At 47.4% G+C, this 22,334-nt stretch overlaps 2 protein-coding genes across 11 annotated transcripts in view; one reads left to right on the top strand and one right to left on the bottom strand.

Moving 5' to 3' along the window:
* Nucleotides 1–22,334, top strand: part of ARSG (arylsulfatase G) — a 122,534-nt gene that overhangs the window by 13,548 nt on the left and 86,652 nt on the right. The window contains exon 1 of one of the 9 annotated variants that reach the window (XM_060080858.1): nt 17,368–17,402. The exons of 7 other annotated variants lie outside the window; for them this stretch is intronic. The gene's annotated coding sequence lies outside the window, so the exon portion shown is untranslated. Of the gene's footprint in view, nt 1–17,367; nt 17,403–18,235; nt 18,743–22,334 lie in introns of those variants that run through there. One more of the 9 variants, XM_060080856.1, reaches the window with a different exon arrangement.
* On the bottom strand, nt 656–17,730 carry SLC16A6 (solute carrier family 16 member 6). Of its 2 annotated transcripts, none has more exons than XM_060080865.1 (6): nt 17,541–17,730; nt 10,605–10,843; nt 8,086–8,229; nt 7,120–7,248; nt 4,035–4,850; nt 656–2,841 (listed from the first exon to the last, which is right to left on the bottom strand). In XM_060080865.1, exons 2-6 carry the CDS (start codon nt 10,834–10,836, stop codon nt 2,591–2,593), a joined length of 1,572 nt encoding a protein of 523 aa, XP_059936848.1. In that variant the 5' UTR covers nt 10,837–10,843; nt 17,541–17,730; the 3' UTR covers nt 656–2,590. The 2 variants fall into 2 exon arrangements, with proteins under 2 accessions (XP_059936848.1, XP_059936849.1); XM_060080866.1 differs by lacking the exon at nt 17,541–17,730 and adding an exon at nt 17,113–17,386.

The raw sequence follows: 22,334 nt of genomic DNA, 5'->3' as shown, positions 1-22,334 counted from the left end.
TTGAGACAGCCATGCTCATTCATTTACATTTTGTCTGTGGCTGTTTGCGCCCTACAGAGGCAGAGCTGAATAGCTGTGACCAAGCCTGTGTGGCCCGCAAAGCCTTAAATAGTTACTATCTGGACCTTTACAGAAAAAGTTTTTGCAGACCCCTGGCATGGAAAGTCCGTGCTGTTTACTTACAGGTTAGAGCAGTTCTTAGGCCTGTTCTGTAACCACGTATGCTTCGTCTTAACTATTTTCACTTATTACTTTTGATAGGCTGAGCTATCTCTCTGTGGCCACCAGGATACCATTTCATTCATTTATTTATTTTTTAATTTTTTGCCATGCTGTGTGGCATGTGGGATCTTAGTTCCTCAACCAGAGATCGAACCCGTGCCCCACTGCATTGGGAGTGTGGAGTCTTAACCATTGGACCACCAGGGAAGTCCCCATTCATCTATTTTTCATTTATGAAATAATGATGTTCAACTAACACGTCTTGAAAACGTTTATGTGTCTCTAGTGCAGTTAAAAGATTTTGCACAAAAGCTTTTAAAAACGTTATTTGACCTGAATCTTCCTTGAGTTTTTATAACTTTAACTGGATCCAACAATGAACACCAAGGAGTCAATAAAAAACCGAATCACTCTCTTTAAATAAAAAAGCCATACATTTATTGCAAATCTAGAAGTACCAGAATGTCACAGAATACAGAACAAATCAGCAATCCTGTTTTCATTTTCTGCCAAACATTTAAAACCTTGATTACTGACATACTGAAATTGGCATACATTTTATTTTCCATGCAATTAACAGAATGGACGTCTTAAGCAGATCGCTCTGAAACCAGATATAAATATTAAATTGTATTGAACGTTCATAGTAAAAAATGCTGTAAAGTGCTGAAGTCATGAAGTCTGCAAAAGTGCCACAAGCTCCAAGTCCTTCTCTGGTAGTGACAGAGATTTGCTACATCCAGCTTGTTCTAGGTGTGTCTGTTTTTGACAGACACGTTGTCATTTCCTCCCCAGCCCCTCCCCAAAGTTTTACGGATTGTCCTATTTCTATGGCTGATCAAACACTATACAAAAACGTAGCAGGTGGTGATGAACTATGCCACTTTCATTTCAGTGCAGAGAAATATTCAAGCTTGTGTGTACCTGTAACCAAACTAGGCTTGTTATATATTTTTTCCCCCTGAGTTGTCATAAATTAACAGTAAATGAATAAAGATGGAGCAGCAGTACTGACCATCACCTGTAGAGTGAGATTCAGGACATTATGAGTACGTAGCCAACCTGTTACCCTCATACTTGCCCTTTTACAGAAAAATGTGCACATGAGACATACTATACATGTCATGTAACTCCAAAGAAAACAGTGACCAGTTAACCCGATAACTCTGGTAACATAGAGCAATCAAGGTTTATATGATATAACTCATGATGGTAAAATAAACGTTTCTGCTATCCCACGTGAAATACAGAAATGCTTCAACAGTGAGATTTAAAAAAAAATCAGAAATGCTTCAACAATTCAATGAAATATAATTCTGATCAAAGAAGATCCTCAAGTATTCTTAGGTGATAAAACAAATCATTTAAAAAAGCTAAGGCGATTTGCTACTCATCGTTGCCCCCTGCTTTAGATGACGCACGTTGTCTTTAATCAAACTGAAGAATCCTTACAACTTGGCCTTTTACGAGAGTCACTTTACAAGTTAAGAAGTATTCTTTGAGGCATGTAAAGGATTGCAGAAAGGGGGTAAAAATTCTGCTTATGTCTCAGATTTTCTTTCTTTTGATTACTTTATTCATTCTAGAATAACTTAATAATAAATAGTGGTTTAAATTAAAGACACTACAATCACATATTTCTGAATAATTAAAAGCAATAGGAAACACATTTTTGAATGCTATGCTGTGTATTCTGTATTGAAATACTTCTGGTAGTGACTGGCCATAAAAAAAAGTGGTCATCTTCACATTTATGAAGTTCAAGTTACATATATTTTTTAAATTTCCGTTTACTAGCCAAATGTTTGGTCTCAAACTGTACTTCATTTCCATGAACTATGTGGAAAATTCAGAGGCCCTAATTTGTTAATGGAAACCTCAGTATTTTTCAAAGGGTTTTAAACAATTTGTTCATATTTCTGAAAATGAGAAATGTTTTAAATGATGTAAGTTTTTTTTTTTTTTTTGGAATGGCCAATTTCATTTCAATGGCCTCGGCCAGATGTCCTTTTCCAAGATAGTAGTTTATCACATGTGAGAGCTCTTAAAACCACTTTGCCAATTCATGTCACTCTTTTAAAACCGGAATGCGAACCCGAGAGTCCTGTGCATCTTCGTATTGCTACTGAATACAGCCAGGTTGACGTACGGAAAGGGTGTTCGGTGGTTTTTGTTTTGGCTTAAAAAACAAGCGAAAAGGAAAACTTACAAGAAAAAAAAGAAGGATGTTGGTAGTGGTGTTCACGCATACATTCCCTTTAGAGTGTAGTCTGGAAAGCGGGTGGGTGGTCCATATCTCTGCTGCCCTGGGTCCCCTCTCCCCCACCCCCTCCAGCCCCCAGGGAGGCTGGTGTGAATGACAAGCGTGTCACACGGGCTCCGTTTTCATAGGAGCTCTGTGCTCAGTCTTCCCCAGGTCCATTTCAAGAAAGTCTTCTGGGATGTCTTGTAAAGCTTTCCCACGGTGACTCTCGGCCTTCCCTTCCCCGGCTCGGGGACGGCGGCACAGCCCCCTTTTACAGGGTCTCACGAGGGCGAGGCACACAGCGGCCACAAGCATCCCAGCTGCGCAGGAGTAGAAGGCTCTGCTGTAGATCTTGCTCTGGTCCACCAGCAGCCCTGCGGGAGCATTGGCACGTTAGCCACAAAGACCACCCCCCCACCCAGGCTCCCCCAAACTCAGCCACTTCTCCGGCTCTTTGCCTTCCTTGTTTTGTCTGGGGGTTTTTTGTTTGCTTTTTTTTAAGAAAAAAGCACGTGGAAGGTAGGAGTCTTTTCTAGACGGCAGAGAAGATGTAGACAAACATAACTTACTAAGCATCTGAGAAAAATTCTGTCACTCAGATCTTTGTGGGCTGATCCGTCCTAGCTGACAATCTAAAACTTGGGAACGGTGAGATGCCCACTCCTTTGGGAAGCTGACATCCTCTCCTAAGAGGAAAGAGCTCTTTTATTTTCACTCGAGTTCACTTCAGGTATCTTTTCACATGGGGTAAGATTTCTAATCACAATAACCTCAAGGACTTATTTCAGGGATAAGATGTAAAACAAACCCATGTCCTTCCTACAGGGAAATATTCTGTAGTGATTAGTGAAGTTCTCTGCAGAGTGCTGCTCTAGGTTCAGTTCCCTAAAACCCCTCCCTAGGAGGGAAGCTGGCTTACAGAAGACCCTTAGTTCTGTTACCCCAAAAGTCAAAGGGGAATGAGGTCAGAAATCCAAGCGTTCCCCACCCCCGCTGCGAGCATTTTTCAAGGCCAACTGGTAGAAAAAGCCCGGGCAGCTTGGGCTGCAGACCCAGGTTCTAATCCTGACTTGGTCACTGAGTTACCATTGGGCTGTAGGCTGACATTCTCTGGCTTTCACTTTCCTCATATTTAAGTCAAGAGAGGTGGCTCGGGTAACCTCTATCCCGGCACCTCTAAAATTCTCTGCAAGTATAAAAATCAATAGTTTTTTTTTCCCATTCGACTCGAATAGGAAGCTGGCACGATTAATAAAAGGACAGTATCCTGCAGGTGGAATCTAAACTGTGACACAGATGAACTCATCTACGAAACAGAAACAGACTCACAGACTTGTGGTTGAGAGAACAGACTTGTGGTTGCCAAGGGGGAGGGGGATGAGGGAGGGATGGAGTGGGAGTTTGGGGTTAGCAGGTGCAAACTATTAGATACAGGATGGATAAACAACAAGCTCGTACTGTAGAGCACAGGGAACTATATTCAATATCCTGGGATAGACCATTGTGGAAAAGTAAAATATTGTAAAAGGATAGCAGACAAGTGTTTTACTTTGTGTATTTAACTTACCTGCAAGGGGCGGTCCAGCCAGTCCCGCGATGCTCTGGAAGAAGACATAGACGCCGGCCGCGGAAGACATCTTCTCGATCCCCACGACGTCGTCCTCAGCGAGCAGCGGGATGTGGGTCCCCGCCACCGTCCCAATCATGATCCCGGAAAACACGCTACAGGACATGAGACCCCAGAATTCAGTGGCAAAAGTAAAGGCAAACAGGGACACGGTCAGTAAGACGACACAGATGAGCTCGATGTAGATCTTGCGGATGGGCTCTCTGTTCAGGACCAGCCCAGCCCCGATCCTCCCGAACACTTCCGCGATCGCCATCGCCGATAATAGGAAAGCAGCGCGGTCCCGGTCCAGGCCCAGACTGAGGCCCAAGGGAATGATGTACAAGGACGGGGCGAAGAACCCCAGGGTGACGAAGAGACCAAAAAACGCGTAGCAGATAAAACTTTTCTCTCTCAAAACGGAGAAGTCCAGCAGCGGGGCCTTCTGGCAGCCGGGCTTGGAGCCGGGCTGGCCCAGGATCTGCTGCAGGTCGGCCTTGGGCTCGAGCTCTACGGTCGTGTGACCAGGCACGTTTTTAGGTGAGGTAGTTAGTTCTACTCCTGAGTCAATGGAATCTATCGAGGTGCGGGTTTTCTCGTTCTCAAGCATGTATTGCACTTCTTTCCGATTTTCGTGGGCGGTGGTTTTGGGGGTCCCGGGTCCTCTGATGATGATAGGTCTGAGCAGCGCCCCGCAGACCACGAGGTTGAGCTGCAGGAGACCCACGAAGAGGAGGCTGTACCTCCAGCCGATGGTCTCCTTCAGGGCCGTGATGGCTTGGGTGGGCAGGAGCGAAGGAGAAAGAAAATCCAAGGTCAGAAACGAACTCAAGACCGGGGGCGGGGGCGGGGCGGGGAGAAGAGCGAGGAGAAACGCGGACTGGGAAACAGGTAAACAAAAGTTACTTGGCCGTGGGAATGCAGTCGACAGGCACTACCCTTTCTTCTAGGTTTTGGGGGCTTTTAGGACTCGAGAAGGAGGAAGGGGTGTAAGGATGAGCAGAGATACACATTTGCAGCCCAGGCCTCTGAGAGAGCTCTGGTGGGCGCCTTCCGCCAGGCAGAGACTCGAGGTGAACTAAGTCCGTGACCCACATCGAGGCTCGGCAGACAGCCGTCTGCGGGCCAAATCCAACCCGCTGCCTGTTCTGGATGATAAACCTTGACTAGAACACAGCCGAGATCATTCTTTAATGTCGTCTACGGCTGCTTCTGTGCTGTCACCGCAGAGATGAGTGGATCTCACAAGGACTTGTCCGTGAAGCCTGAAATACTTCCTCTCCGGCCTCTTCAAAACAGAACTTCCACCCTCTGAGCTAGATCGTTCTCCATCCACTCCTTCAACCCTTAGTCGTAACAGATGAAGGAGAAGATAAACTAAGAATCTAAAAGCTCATAGGATTATCCTGGAATTAAGACAGTTATTGTGTGGATACAGTACAGTCCTGTGCAGTATTGCTACAGTTCTCCACTTTCTTTGTGGAATGTTCTAACTGCCTTCCTGCCAGCCCAGAGGCAGCCTGGAGGGGAGGACTGGACCCTGGCTGGGGTCCTCTGGGGGTTGGGCAGTGTCAGGCCAAAGGGGGCTTCAAGACCCATAGTGACAATAGGATAATGCAGGCCCCATGAGACCTTCAGGAATTTTCGTCATCATCCCACAAAGGTGAAATGCTCATTAGAATTTCATTTCACTAGATTCTTATTCTCTGAGAGCTGACAGTCAGGTGTAAGAGACATGGTAAGTTGGTTCCCGAGAAAGATCAGCTTAGCAAGACAGCCCCGAATTCCGGGGCACGTGGTCTCCATTTACTTTTGTAGCATGCTTTGCTCACACCTCTTTTCCCCCTGTTAATATGGAAAACTCAGAATTGAAAAATCTTTCAGGCTTGGGTATTTCAAAGTGCTTTACCCTCCTCTGGCAATGATCAGTCTGCTCTTCTTTTCTCCAACTCACATTCCTTGAGTGCCTGCCTACCAGGTGCCAGGGATGTGCTAGGGAACAAAGCCGACCAAGATGCAGTTTCTACCTTCAGGGCGTTCACAGGCCACTGATTCTCCCCTAAGTGTTTTGTTCTGAAAAATTTCAAACGGACAGAAAAGTGCGAAGAATGATACCTATCTGCCTGCCCACACTATCACAAATTTCAACAGTTAACATTTGTTTCTGTCTGCCTATTTATAGGCAAGCATACATTAATTTTTCTGAACTATCTGGAAAGCTTCAGACATGACACGTCACCCCTAAATACTACTACATGTATCTCCTTTGAACAAATCCGCCGAGATCCACTGACACATTCACCAAGAAACGGCAGAGTAAGAGGTTAATCTAAGTCTCTAAGGTGATTTGCCTACCACTGGCTAGTGAAATTCACAGGTCCTCGTTAAGATGGGGAAATAAACCAGGGATAAAAATCTCCCAGTGAGGGCTTCCCTGGTGGCGCAGTGGTTGGGGATCCACCTGCCGATGCAGGGGATGTGGGCTCGTGCCCCGGTCTGGGAGGATCCCACGTGCTGCGGAGTGGCTGGGCCCGTGAGCCATGGCCGCTGGGCCTGTGTGTCCAGAGCCTGTGCTCCGCGGCGGGAGAGGCCACGGCAGTGAGAGGCCTGCATACCGCAAAAAAAAAAAAAAAAAAAAAATCTCCCTGTGAGATTATCCACACACCATTCACGAAAGGGACTTTACTAGCACAATTTAAATCCACATTTGAATATGACTCTTTTGGCCAAGGAGAGAAATAGAATAGGAACAATCCGAAATCATTAAATCATCTATTTTGGAATGGCTGTTTCAAGTCTTACCACTGAATATGTGCCATTGTATATTCCTATTTATGTAAACTTGGACCAGTATGAAAATGTTTGAATTCCTAAAATCGGGGTTAGGGAAGACAGATCCTGAAAATGTGCTGGAGAAGAGAAGACAATTGACCTTTCCTTCTGCACGCAGTCGAAGCTGTCAATCTATTAACTGACGGTTGGCAAAAGTTAGTGTAGCAAGAAGAGCTAGTTCACGTGAACACGTAGACTGTAGTCGTCCACTTACCTGGTGCAAAAGCAAACATAGCGAAACATTCTCCTGTAGAAGCAACAGCCGTGACCACAGAGCGTCTTCTGTCAAAGTACTGTGACAGAATGGTGACAGTTGGGAGAAAGCTAAAGCAGTATCCCAGACCTGTGATGGAAAGTCAAAAACGATAGAAAGGACCACATCCTCATTGATGCCAGAAGAATGCATTCAAAGATCTGGGATTTTTGTGTTCAAATTTAAAATGATAAGTTCTGGGAGCCCAGAAATTCATTCTGGAAAATAGTGCTGTAGCAAAAAAAAAAAAAAAAAAAAACAGGTTTCATCAGAGGTCTGGAGAAACTGTAAGAGCTGTTTTGGAAAGCTAGGAGTTAAAAAAACAAACCTGTTTTCTGTTTTTTTTTTCTTATTTTTCTGCAATTTTTCCCCCCAAATTTATATAATCCACAGTGGACAGAACTCCTATTGAATATAGTTTTTATTTAAGACTTCTATTTGGAAATAAATGAGCTTTGGTATGTGTAGAAACATATGAAAAGATTTAAAGTGTTTTGAAAGGGAAAATTTTTTCTCAGACCCCGAAGAATAAGTCCAGCACAGACCCCTCCCCTACAGCTCAGGATCCTCACAGCCTGACTTGGAAAATCTCAGCTAAAGAAATGCAAACCTTGCTTTGTGAAAATGATGTCTTTTGGCTGCAAACTATCACAAAAGAGAAGTTCTCTTTCTCATTGGTAAATATTAAAAAAAAAAAAAATCAGACAAAAAGTCTTGGGCATTGATTGAGCAGAGGTTCCCAGGGGAACACCCTGGAGCCCATACAGCCCAGTTCAAAACCACTGATCTGGGACATTATTAATTTTAAAGAAAAAAGAGAAAGAAAGAAATACACTTTGGATTTGATTCCCTCCTAACCCCCCCCCCCCCACATTGTTCTAGAAGCTAAGTCTCTGGAGGATGAGCGAGCCCAGGAGAAGCACTTACCAGAGATGATGCCGATGGCCATGTACATGTGGTAGACCTTCTGTGAGAAGGAGGCAATCACCATGCCCACGCTGACCAGCAGCCCCCCGACCATCACCACCAGACGGTGTCCAAACCCAATGCTCAGGGCGGTGGACACAGGAGCTGCAGCAAGACCAAAACGGGGTCTCAGCTCCCAGAGGCGAAAGCCTTAGCCTCCCCAGGACTCCTTTTTTAAAAAAAATGTTTAGCATCTTTATTGGAGTTTAATTGCTTTACAATGGTGTGTTAGTTTCTGCTGTATAACAGAGTGAATCAGCTCTACATACCCTAAGATTCCATCTTGTTTAATTTTACATTTTCTAATGTTTAGTGAAGTGTAGTTGGTTTACCACGTTGTGTTAGTTTCAGGCGTATGGCCGAGCGACTCAGTTATACATACATGTATACACACTCGTGTTTTAAAACTATTCTTTTCCCGTATGGTTTATCCCAGGATGTAGAATGCAGTTCCCTGTGCTACACAGTGGGGCCTTGCTGTTTCTCCATCCCGTATACACTCATTGACACCTGCTCACCCCATCCTCCCACCCCATCCCTCTCCCTCCCCTTCCCCCTTGGGAACCACACGTCTGTTCTCTGTGTCCGTGAGTCCGTGGTATGATTTCATCTTTTAAGCCTTTAACATGGAGGTGATGATGTAAGATACAGAATACATTTTGTGCAATGGTTCCTTAAGTCAGTTCAGGACTTATTTTACTAGTTGCACAAGCTGGACAATATATTTTGGGGGCTCCTTGAAGAGAAATCAAGAGTCATAGTATAAAACATATCTTTCGTCGCCGATGAAAGATTTTGACTCACCAGGAGCCCCTATAAAATTGGATATGCATTACATTTATGTTATTCTGTAATAAAAATGGGCTTTTCCTATGATTGTACGAGGCACTTTTTTTTTTTTTTTTCTATACTCACTGCTTTGGATTCTTTTTTAAAAGGCTCCGTTTAGGGTCAAATTCCAGCTAAGTTCCGTTTGACTTTTTTGCAAATGGTATGAAAGTATGGTGAATTCTGTTATGCATACCAAAAGGAGGCTAGCTATGGGACAGATAGTTCAAAGTGGCTGATGAATTACAATTGGCGTAGCTTCTGTGCTCTGTATCCTCCCGGACATTTAAATCTGGAAGATGAGCTTCCTAGTTAGATGCTACTTAGGCTCCCACTGATACCGCCTTGAGTACAATGAGATAAGGGAACCCTCCAGAGTTGGGGGGAGGAAGAACAACATCGCACATGCTGGATAGAAAGAGCTAAAAAACTCAAAAAGGACTAAATTTTGTTGGGGTTGGTGCATACCTATCTCTTATGTGAGTTGAATGTAAACTAACATATTAATATAGCGAGTAATGAAATCACTAGGGTCATTTTTAGGCAGTGTGTAGACTCAAGGCATTAATGACTAGAATAACAGCATGAAGACCAATTATCTTCTGGTATAATAGTATTAGCTGGACATTTCTTGTTGACTATATTATCTTTGGTTAGAAAATGGCTAAAAGTTCAGCTTCGGGATTTTTGTTTTATTTTGGTTACCAAATGTAAAATTTTGGTTCTAATTCATGTAAGTTATCTTTCCAAGAAAGTAAACATCCTGCCAATTAAGAAATTAAGTATCTTAATATTCACACCGGAACTAGGAGTACTTCCATGAACTGTGTAGGAGAGGGTATCAGGGCTAACGGGAGAAATTCTGACTCTACCCGGTAGCAAAGAACAATGTAGCTACCTTTGTGAGACAGTATAGGGCTGAGAACTAAGTACCTTTAAAGACAGGCTTAGAAAACTTCAGAGGCAATGGTTCCAGGACAGGATATTAGGGTAAAGTTAGGGAAGCTGAAGTTCAGCCCCGTTAACTGTCAGCAGTAAGTTCAACGGCCTTGCTTTCTCAGAAGACCCTGGCGCGCGGCCCCTGACAGATGGATGAACAGTCATGAGACCTCAGAGATGTGTTGAATTAGGTCTGAATGGGACCAAGTGAAAATTAGTATGTTAAGAATTATACTACAATCCCATTCATCTGATGCTGTTGGATCTGGGAGCTGGGCAGACTGATTAGCCAGTGAAGTCCTTTAGGGAAACAGGTGTTTGGAATTCAGAATATCCTCTCTGGACACTATGAGTAGTTTTCCCATATACCCTTTTACACCTTTCATCTTTCTTCTTCATGTAGTCACATTTTCATGTTCCTAACCTGTTTCCTCAGCATGTTTTTACGAGACCAGGACCCAGGATGCCAAGAACTTTTAATGCTGCTTCTTTAGGAAATGACCACATTCCCATTGAACCGGGGTTTGCTATTGTCCTCAAAATAATCTACAGTATCCTAAGAGAGTGCATACAGTAGGTGTTTAATACATGTGCATTAAATGAACGCAGTCAAGTCTGGCAAGTAGACTTTTTCCTTCAGTACCTCTTACATAATTAGGCAGACTGAAAGAGGCATATGCTTATATAGCGCTTAAGCTGGAAGATGTACTAACCTGTAAATGTTAAGACAAACACACAAATGGATATTATCCATGAGATCCTGCTATTGGATTCATCAAAACTGTCCATTAAGTCATTGAAGAAGACACCAAATGACTTGATGATGCCATAGGTGAAGACTTCAACGAAGAAGAAAGAAACAGCTACCACCCAGCCCCATCCTCCATCAGGCACTTGAGTATAAACATTGGCTCTGGAACAAAGCTGTGATTTCTTTTGGGTCATTCTTAATCTAAAAGAAAAAGTTAAAAAAAAAAATTAGACCAGCAATGGCATGAGGGTGGATGATTCTAATACTCAACATAACAGATAAGAAGTACTCACTACATTTCTTAGGTTGATGAATATTTAAATCATGTGCAGTTAGTATAGTCTTTGAATAATAGTATCTATCTATACATCTGTGTCATCTTTTATCTGTCATCTTATCACATATCTATCATTATCTGTCTCTGTCATCTATCATCTTATCTATCCATCTTATCTGTCTAATGAACTAACTATGTTTGTATTGTATATGGAGCCCCTAAAGATTTTGGGAAGGCAGACTTCCAAGCTATGGCAGTTAAATGGAAAAACTAACCAAAAAAAACATAAAGAATCTGGGCAGAATACTTAGAGGCACTTTGGAGGACAAAGAATGGCCACCAGACCAAGGATCAGTGCTGACCTTGAACCTGAAGACAAGTTAGGTAAAGGAAGACTGAGTTGACCGTAAGGAATGTGGATCAGAAATGAAGTCTAGGCAAAGAGAGGCTCAGAGGCCACCTTGCAGGGTCAGCTAAGTGCTGGAGACATCCTGCATCTCTGCTTGACGCCCCTGGTCATTCAGACCATCCTACTTCCTACTCAGCAACATTCTGATTATGGTCTGGGGTCCCATATGGCTGTACCTACGGGAATGGAATGTGACTACAAATTAAAATTTGGGGATTCTGTCTTCTTGATGTTGGTTTAGCATGAATGAGTTCCTCAAAGTCGGTCACCACGTGGTATATGAGAAATGGAATTTCTCCACACAGGACCAGTACTCTAGGATATAGTGACCAAATATGGCACTACCAATTTGCGGGGTCTGGACAGCCAGGGAACTTAAACCAAGTTACTCCTGACCTTGCTATGCTTTTCCATTCAGGTTGCAACAAACATCAGAATATCAGATCCCTGTGCCGTATCACCACTAAGGGGAAACTCTATTTAACACTGGAGGCAGGGTCGTTTAAGTCTTCTGCGGCGGGCTCGAGCGCATAAAACGCAGACATTTTCAACACCTCTGCAATTACATACACTTTGAAACAGTCATGTGTGTTTTTAACCCAACTAAAAATTAATACCTATAAATAACAATGAGTCTGAGGTCTCTGCGCTCTTAATGGCAATGCACCTTGAGTTTAAGAATTCTCTACAATTATGCAGGTGTAGCCAGGTGAATTTTCAGGATGCGTGGATGGCCTAGCTGCGAGTTGTCATGTTCACATACTAAGGCAGGTTTTATTGAAAATGGGGAGCCATTGAGAAATAACAGGACAAAACCTCATCTAGCCAGTAGAGTTTCCAGTTTCTGCTATGGGGATCCAGTATTCAGAATTTGCTCTGAGAATCTTACAAAGCAGCAAATCTGACCTAATTTCATGTTGTTCAGCCTATTGATAGCATGGTAGCCTAGTACTCTGAAAGGACTATATGCTCACTTTTTACTCTCTTACAGTTGGCTATTTGGTTGCATAAATAGGGCATAAGATGCTTTCAGATGCTCCCTGCAGCAAAGGCCTCTGCATTTTGATGTGTGTCAACGTGTCATGCCTGAGAGCTGAGGGCAAGGGTGGGAAGAGCACTTAAGTGGCTCTGGGTGTAGGGTAACAATTACAGGCCAGTTTGTCATTCATGCTCCCAACACGGAAAGCAGCTGAGTTAACATGGGAACCCCGAGCCCTCCAGCAGCTGAGGTTTTCCCAAGTCCCCTCCTCCGTTAAGACTTTCAAAGTCTGCTCCCAAGATGGGGCAGCGGGGGCAGAGGAGGTGACAACGGTAGTGGGCTTAAGACTGAGAAGGAAAAAGAAAAGTACAAGCCAGTGTTGGCTTTGGAACCGCGTTCAGCCCTAGGGAGCGGGGTAGGAGGGAAGGAGGGTCAGTGCAGGGGGGAGTCCACAGCTCAGGTCACCCTCCCATCTCGCCCCCGCCCCCCCTACTGGGCCACTCCTTTGAGCTTCGCCTTGGAAGCCCAAGACTCCTTTACTGGTCTCTCAACTGTCTGGTACGATTAATCTTTCTGAAATGCCTCATCGTCATGTCATTTTTCTGCTCGGACTTTTTCAGTGGCTTTCCTCTTTCTGAAGGACAAAATCCACGAGATCAGCTTGACTTTCAAAGTTCTTCCTAATTGGAAGCCCCTGCCCCCCACGGATCTCAGCAGCCTTAGTTCTTCCTGTTCTGTCGCTTGACTCGCCAGCCACCTTGCCTGTGGCGTGCCCCTTCCCCAGGCTGGAGGCCCCTCTACAGCTGGCGCCCGCAAGGGCCCGCTCCATCACATCCTCTGGCTGTATAAGGCTTCCTCTGATCCACGCGACCTAAGGAGCTCTCTTCACGGGACAGGCACCCTTTAATAATGGGCTACTGTTTACTTGTATGTGTCTATCTTATTTGCTCAGTTAAATTGTAAGCTCACGGAAAACAAATCTGGGGCCTATTTCTCTTTGCATCCCTTCCCCCCCCCCCCCCGCCAGGTACCTTGCACACGGCTTTAATTATTTCCAACAAAGTAACTGCTGGGTGCCAGGGCCTATGCTAGGGGGGGACAGTGACAATACAGAGATGGCCTCTGCCTCCATGGATGAAATTGTTTGTTGATGATAAGGAACCTTAAGACTGAAATCCCATCACATTTTAAAACCGTTCAGCCATGTCCTCCCGGAGCTCAGGACATTTCTGACAAGCAGTGGCAACTAAGTCCAAGGCTACACTGGCACGATCTGACGCAGAAGGGTGCCCATAAGATCTTAGCATTTTAAGAGAGGGCTCGGGGCCAACTTGAATAAAAACACATTGGGCTAAAATTGATAAAGGCCCCAAAGAGACAAACAGAGGCCCTCTCTAGCCTAAAATCACTGCAGGACCAAGGCACAGAATCTTTTTGTTGGGTTGCATTTTAGAGGATCAAGACTAGACTGCAGTTTCTGTACAAAGACGAGGTCACCTACTATCTGAAGGCTCTGGGCGAGGCCGGCGCTTCAGTTCTGGTGATGGGTGCCCACCTCTCTCTCTTTCTTTGCCTGTTGCCGTCGGTGGTTTGAATGTGCAAGATGGGTGGGGCTGGAGGCCCCGGGGTGGGTGGAGTTAGAATTACAGAATGTTACAACCAAAATGGGATTTGGAGCCCATCTGGATCCATCTCCTCTTTGTAAAATCCCACTCATTTTGCAAAGTGGGGAAACCGACCCCCCGAGAGGGGAAGGGACTGGACCGAAATGGTCCAGCATCTGATCTCCTGTCTCCCTGGGGCCCCGCTGTATCAGGATGCAGAACAGCATTCTGAAGGCCAGGGAGGGGGCGTTTCCTATAGAGATTGTGAGGACTCTTTCACCGCGTCACTGTGTGACCCGGAGAAAGTCACTGCACCTCTCTGGGCCAGAATGCCTCACTTGTCAAATGAAGAGGTTGGCTTTGGGAATCCTTAAAGCTCCCCCAGCTTTGGCAGCTGACACTTCTGTATTCAGCACTGAGTTCTCAACCACCTGATTGCTCAGGTTAAACCTAGTGGCCCAAGGAGACCTGGGAGCCGGGAAGAAAGTGCAAGTGCCAGATGGTTCTTACAGACGTGGGTGTAAAGGAGCCGGACGTTGGTTAGATCTGATCTAGGACAGCTGGCTCGAAGATGGCAGCTGTCTGACTGCTTTCCTTCTGTTTACTCTCTGAGCTCCTTCTGGGTGTTCAATTCCTTTGTTTCTTTAAACTTTACATCTGGGCTACTCCACTGAAGCTAGATCCAAATATAACTCTCACCTGCATTCTTAGGTTTGGGGAGGACAGCTTTTTTATTGTTTTACTGGGATCATCATAAAAGAAAGATGACGCCCCAGAACCCACTGACACTCCCAAGTTTACGCCTTCATCATCCTAAAGCATCCTATGCCCTGGTATATTGAGCTTTGAAGATCACAATACAGAATGATAATAGAATAACCTGGTTTCTGTAACATACGGTTGAGGACGCCTTGCACACAGGGCAGTCGGCAGCTCTTTCCAGACCCAGTGCCTGGCAGTGTGTCTGGCACATAGTATGTGCTCAATAAAAGTTCACTAAACAAAGCATGCGTCTTGGGGCGCTCCTGAAGCAATGCACGGCTCTAGCCTCCTAAAGCCCAGTCATCAAGTGAGGAAGTCCCTGCTTGCATAATAAATCCTTCCCCTGGACTCTTTCCTTTCTACCATCCCCTCAGCAGGCCGACTGGTTTAACAAACAGGTTGGCCTCTACAAACGAAAGAGAGAAAGGCCTGTGGCTTCAAAGGCTCTAAGAATTCCAGAACATGGAAATAATGTTTTGGTTTTACGGGCATGTGAATTGCTCTGACAGGATGGGATGGGATATTCGTTTACTGTGTGGGGATACAGCCGAGCGAGGAGCGACCCTACAGCCTTGGGAGAATCACCTTGCTCCTTGGTTTTCAGTGTCAAGAGGTGAACAAGGGAGTTGAACTAGACGGAGGTGATCTCAGATCTCTTCCTGCCCTAAAAATCTACGTTTCTCTGATAGCCTTTGACCCCCACTTGCTCCAAGTTACCCTTTCATCTTTCTCAATTCATTTCTGAGTCCTTTGACGCAAGGTCCACAGGTCTGTCTTCGTGAGGCCCCTGTGCGTTATTTGTTAAATTTCTATTTACCATTAACTGGCTGCACACTCATGGGGAAATGACTTTGTTCCTAAGTTTCATCCTCTAAAAGCAGGGGTGAGACACAGAGGTCTGGAGGGTAAAATGCTACGATTCTGAACGGGGGTTCCTGGCAGCCATGTCGCCTTCCCCCTAGTGTTCTCCCAAAGGAAGCAGAAGTGACAAAATGCACTGGGTGGTTTGGAGTAATTTCCTATGAGCATTTGGTTGTCTAATCTTAAATAAACGAGAATTCTGCCAAGGCTTGGAAATCTGCTATAGCTGGGACTCTTACTGCGATTTGATTTCTTGAGAAAAGCTGTCCCCTGGAGGCATGAAGAATGCAAAATATTGGACTATGATAGACCATCAGGGTGCCAGTCTAGGGTCAGATCAGAGCAAAGTTCAAAATGCAGGCTCTGGATGGGCAGCGGTGGCAGCTGCTGGTGTGGCTGGTGTGAACAAAGCCTCAGCGAGCCACTGCCAATCTCCATTCTTCTTAAAGGCGTAGCCTGGAGAACAGCTTTTGACAAGTTGTTTCCAGCCCTAGTTGTCAAAACCAGTCTGTATTTAGGTGAAGCTCACTTCAATTCTCTATTTTAAAAAAACAAAACCCCCAAACCTAACCTGGACGGCAGCCCCAGCTGCTCTGAATCCCTGGAGAGCACCGATTCACCCCCTTTACAAGATTGTGATGTAGAAACCTGTCCCCTCATTTAAGTGTCGTCCTCAGGTGTTCCACCAAGGAAAGTCCTTTTTGGGAAACCACAGAAGGAAAACTCAGGGTTGGTGGTTCTCTTAGAGAAGGAGCTTTTCCACTTGGCTGCACTGTTTATTTACATACTGGAACTATCTTGGACACTCTTAATGATGAGAAGAGGTATTTCTGTATCCACCAGGCAGGACGTATTATTGATCGCGCACCCCCCTCCCCAATGACAGGGACTAGTGCTTGGACATGGGGAGATGCATCACTTAGAGATCTCTGCATAGCACTTGGGATTGTTTTTGCAAACAAGACCCTCCACCCAATCCACTTAGTATGATTTGCAAAATAATAAGATTACCGAGAAATCCCATTCCCAGGGTAGAAACCATCTCCTTTGAGAAAGAGCTGGCACGGTGTGTCTATAACTGTGCAAACAAAACCAGCTTCCAGGATGACAAGGTGTCATTGCTTGCTCTTCCCCGGTTGGCTCCGGGGAGCTTTTCTCTAAGACTGACGCCCCCCGTGTTTGGTGACATGTTACATGCCACCTAACAAACTTCTATCACCTGTCTGTGGGAGAGTGTGGCGGTCTGGTTTAAAAAAGAAAAAGAAAGAAAAAGAAACAGAAGGAAATAACCCATTTCCTCTGCAAAACCATCCTCCCTGGCTACAGCGCCGCTCAGCTATCCGGGCGCTTTCCCGTGGTTGGCAGCCCTGGGAACCTTGGAAGTTGAGCGGGACCAGCCGTAAGCCCCTGACAGCCCTGACGGTCAAGGTGGACGAGCTGCTCTCGGCGGGGACATGCCTGCCTCCCCGTCGGCCGCCCCGGGTGCGTGTGTCAGGCGGGGGGAGGCCGGGAACCCCGCTTTCCCTGGCGCTGTCTGCGGGGACGCCCTGCGCGCGCGCGCGAGCCTGGGGACGGTACCTCTGACATTTCGCTCCTGTGACGCGCGGGCAACTTCATGCGGAAAATCCGTGCAGGGGGCTCAGCGCTGCGCCCCCCTCGCCCGACAGCCCAGGGCCCCCCGCCTGGGCCGGGGGGCATCCAAAGGCCAAACCTGCCTTTAGGTGTTTTCCGGACACCGACTGTACCCGGGCCACCGACAGGCAACTCTCGGCTGCCCGCACTGGTGAGAGCGCGCCATCCCGGTGGCCCCGGGCATTCCCAACTGTCAGAGAAGATTCGGGGGAATAACCTCTCCAAAATGTTAAGCAGTTAAGTGGTTTCCTCTTCCTCCCTCCAGCCTCCCCCCCCCCAGCCCCCAAAAGCTCCCAACATAGCTTAAAAAAAAAAAACCCACCCACACCCCACCATCAAACTTTTAAACATGTAAAATGATAAAACCAACTCACCAAGTTAGAAGGGAAGAGAATAAACCCCAAAAGGCTCCCAATAAGGCGGAGGCCAGGCCGCCCCCTCCTTATAAGCCGCTCGGGAACACGAGAGAGGATTAACCCCTTAGGGCGTGGGCCCGAGCCTAGGGCAAGTTGGCTCCGGCGGGCGAGCCCAGGGCGCCCGCCCCGCCGCGCCCGGCTCCGGCCCCCCGCCCGCTCCCGCGCCTTGGGCCCCCGCGCCGCGCCCCCCGCCCCCCTCCCTGCAGCCCGCGCCGCGCCGAGCCGTGCGTGCCGCCGTCCGCGCCCCGGCCCCGCGTCGCTGCCTATCGCTTATCCTATACCGGCTGCAGCCGGTCTCCGCCGGCCTCGGGGGCGCGCCGCCGACCATGTGCTGCGAGCGCGGAGCGCCGCCAAGGAGGGGGCCGGCCCGGCGTGCGCGCGCCGGCCCACGTGGACGAGGCCGTGCCGGGCCCGCGCCCGCCTGGGGCCGGGGCCGTAGGTCACGGAAGGTAACGGCCTCGCCGTGCCAGACCCCAGACCGGCCGTGGGGTCCCGCGGGGCCGCCCCGGCCCCGCGCATCCTGGCGCGCCTGGCCCGACCGGACCCCGGCGCTCGCCCGCACTGTAAGCGGGACGCGCCGGCACCCACTCTGCGGACACGTCCGGCCGGACGTGCGGGGTCCCCGGGCCGCCTCCTTTCCCGCCGGCCCCGCCCGCGCCCGGAGGGCTTGGGCTCCCGGCTGCGGCGGCTCCGCGCCCGCCCCGGGCAGAACAGGTTCCTTCCAGTTCGGGTGTGAGCTGCGCGCGCGGCGCCGCGGACCCCGAGTTCCTCCTCTCGTGCCCGCTTTCCCCGATTTCGTCAACTCGCGCACTCCAGCGGTTCCCCTTCGCGGGGGGTGTGTGTGCGGGCCCCAGGAAGCTCGCGGCCGGCTGCCAGGGGCGCTTTGCTTTACCCCCTTTGCTGCAGAAGCGACAGCATCGCGTTGCGCGCGAGGGATGTGGGCGAGCAGCCGGGCTGAGTCAGCATCCCCGGCCCGGGGCGCGCGCGCATCCTCCCCGCCAAGCGGGAGGCGACGTCCACACAGGTGCCAGGCCGCAGAACTCGCGGGGAGCTCCGGTGGGCGAGGGACCCGGACGTCGAGGGGGTGCGTGCCCCTCATCCCGGAGTGTCCCGGACCCCAGGGTCACAGGGGGCTCAGCAGATGATGCTCGGGAACCTCAGTAAGGAGCTCGTCACGGGGGACAAAGCCGTGTGTCGGGTCCCAGGCGTTTCGGAGCCCGCGGGGGCACAGACTCGGCCGCCTGGTGTCCACCTCACGTTCCCAGGGCCTCTTTGAGAACTGCTCGGAAGCAGAATGCCTTATTCTCCGCGTCCCCCTGCCGACTCTGGCGCCAGCCGCTCCCTGCATTGGGTTCGGAGAATGTGCTTCTGATGTGAGAAACTCGGGAGAGCCTACTTTGGGGGTGCGTGTACGGAGGGTCTCCACCGGGAGGAGTCGGCGGTCTGAATCGTAATAAAAAACCCTTTGCGGTCGCTGCCTGATTTCTCCCGTGATTTTGGCATCGGGTCTACTGGGTTAAGTGCCATTTTGTGCTGTTAACAAGCTCCGGCGTGGGTTAGGGGAGCAGGTGTGTGGGCGCAGAGAGCCTGCTTACGACCGGGACAGTACAGCCGGGGGCCACTGATGAGCTTTGCAACCTTGCCCGAGTAGCCTAACTTCCTGGAGCATGAACTTCCAAATCTCCAAAATGGGGACAATCATGATATTCCCAGAATCAAAGGATTTAATTGATGATGCCGGTGAAGGACAGATCACAGCGACTGGCGTTATGTATGCTACGCCCTCACTAGCCAGTAGCTCTTATTGTTACTGCTGTTTGTGGCTTTCCAAGTCCAACAGCTGACTGCAGCACACATCCTGCACGTGGTCGTTTTTCGAGCTGTTCTTCCAGGACTCCACACGTTATGAAATTTAGAATGTGACTTTAACGACCGGCATGAAAGCACTTGATGCTAAAATAGGAATGCCTGGAAATATAATCTTCGATGTTTAGGATCTTACAGTGCCTTGGGACCTGTCCCTGCTCTGAGTGTGGAAATGTCATATTTAACATGACACAGCACATACTGTACTGAGACCTGCTTAGGAACCTAGGGGTGCAGCTCATTAACTATAGCTGAGTGACTCCAAGCGAGTCACCAAAGATCTTGGTGCTTCAGCTTCTTGGTTTCAAAAATTAGACAAATAATGCAGAAAGCTCTAGGGGTGAATGAACGTTTGGGAAAGTCACATCTGAGTGTGTGACCAGGTGAGATGACTAGCTGTTGGAGAAGCATGACTAATGATAATATAACAATAAAAATGTAATGCTATTTTATTAATTATACCTATTAGTATTCTTTTTTTGCATTTTTGCTTTGTTCCCTGTATTAGGTGCGGTTCATGTGATCTAATTTTAAGCCCATCAGCAACTTTCTACAGTTGACACTCATCTCCATTTTACAGATGAGAAAAGTTGAGGCACAGAGCACGGAAGGGATTTTCCCCAAGGTTTAGACACACTGGCTCTTTTTGCAACTGAGAGCTCTTCCAAGTATGACATTTACCACCTGCGTTCGGATAACAGCAAGGTATCTGGAAACCCAACCTCTGTCCAGTCTTTCCAGCCACAAACCAGTGACATTTGCCCACCATGATTAGAGGCTGGCTTCACCTTGTTCCCTGAATCCTAGTGAAAACCCCTCTTTTTCTGTCTCTTCCAGGGAAAGCAAAGGAGGGAAGGCACTGCATTACCATGCTAATCAATTACCTTCCCCCCCGCCAAAAAAAAGAAAAACAAAACTAACTCTGTTTAGTTCTAAATACGAACAAAAGGACCTTTAGAATCTGGAGTACAGAACCAGAAAAATCAGGAAATTAAGTTCAGGGTTCAGCGCCCCTCTTAGCCTCTTCTGTTGTGTCTGTCGCAACCCAAGTGGCGGCAGAGCCCCTAGTGCCCTTCGTTTACAGGGGGCAAGGCTATAATGATGCCTTTAGAAAGTCCCACAACATCTCTGGAAGTGCATTGGCTCCCGAGAGCTGTCCCCACTGCGTCTCTTTTCTAGCCCTCCTGTTTTGGCTCATTTACATGAGAACAGATTCCTTTGTGCAGACTTGGCCTGCCAGGTCTCTGTGGACATTCGGAGTCCTTCTAGTCTTCATGTTGGGTTGCTAGGCAGATATGACCCTGGCTTGCAAATAAGCTCCCTGCATTTACCAGCCCGTGAGAACTTCAACTTGGGGTAAGTAGACTGAAAAGAATCTTGTCTGGAGCTCAGGGAAGTATAAGCCTGCTTTTAAGGGCTGGGTCTTCAGAGCAGCCAAGGAAGAGGGGGAGCCCTGGAGGGGCTCGTAGGGAGGCCTGGACAGCCTGCCCACCCGCCCACTCTCTTCCTTCCCTGTCTCTGCACCACGTGCCTGTCTTACCATGAGTATTCGATGAACTCAAACTCTCGCTTTAAAACTTTAATGTCTGCTTCTCCGGACAGCATGGAACTTCACAGACTTTTCCCTCTAGGAATCCTGACTTTCGAGGTGGAGGTGCTGGGTTTATCTTGAGGTTTACAGGATTTCCCCCAACCCTGACATTTGATGGTTTGAGGGAAGGCAGGGCCCTTCAAACAGAAATGCATGTTTTGGGGAGAATTTGAAGATTTCCCAAGGGGAAGATCTGTTCTGAGGCACAGTTTTGGGGGAATCACTTTTCAGAACATCAGCTCTTTCCTGAAGCTGATTTGTCTGAGAACCCACCATGGGGCAGGCCCGCTGTTCCTTTATTCCTGCCTGGTGGGCCTTCTCTTGCTTAGCCAGAGCCAAGATCTCACTAGGGTGCCCTGCTCTAGCTGTAAACACCTCTGGGGGGAAGATCAAAATATTATGTCAGGGAAAGCTCCTTTCTTCAAGTCAATATGTCCCGTCTCCCAAGTGCATCTTGTTAAAGATGCATTGCCAAGAAAGTTACCTTGTGCTTAATAATAATTTGTCAAAATTTATAATATATGTTGTTTGATTATAAACAATTACTTACAGTAGTAATGATAGTGGCTCGATCCAGAAGGGATTTTTTTTTTTCTACACTTGGAGCAAAGCATAAGCAATTAAATTTCAATTTCTACACAAAGTCTGTGTTCCAGAAAAGCAGGGTAAGGTAATTCACTACTTCTGAACATAAAGGTCTAGTATATTGAAATAGAATGGAAATACAGTTTTGAAAAAAAGAGAGAGAAATGATAGAAAATTTCCAACCTAATGAGAACTCTTCTCAAGTAATTTTTGAATGAATGATGGAGGGAATTCCCTGACGGTCCAGTGGTTAGGACTCGGCGCTTTCACTGCTGGGGCCTGGATTCAATCCCTGGTGGGGGAACTAAGATCCTGCAATTCCTCTGGTGTTTATATGACATTGGATACTTTGAAAAGCGTGGTTTAATAGTTTTGTTATAAAAGTCAACATTTATGGATACAATTGAAGAGATAACTTTTGCAGCTATTTAGAATTGTGATGAAGCAATGAAGGTAACTTAACCCTGTGTGAGGGTTTTAGGGGCTGAATGTGCCCCTCACCATTCAGATGTTGAAGCCCCTCCCCCTCCGCTCCCCCCCCCCCCCCCCGCAATGTGACAGTATCTGGAGATGGGGCCTTTGGGAGGAATTAGGGTTAGACAGGTCATGAGGGTGGGACCCATATGATGGAATTTGTGCCCTTATAAGAAGAGGAAGAGAGAGAAATCTCTCTGTCTCTCTGTGTCTCTCTCTGTGAGCACACACTGAGG

This window comes from Mesoplodon densirostris, chromosome 18 (assembly GCF_025265405.1).
Source record: "Mesoplodon densirostris isolate mMesDen1 chromosome 18, mMesDen1 primary haplotype, whole genome shotgun sequence".
Classification (NCBI taxonomy): Eukaryota; Metazoa; Chordata; class Mammalia; order Artiodactyla; family Ziphiidae; genus Mesoplodon; species Mesoplodon densirostris.
This window is presented reverse-complemented; position numbering and strand designations above follow the sequence as displayed.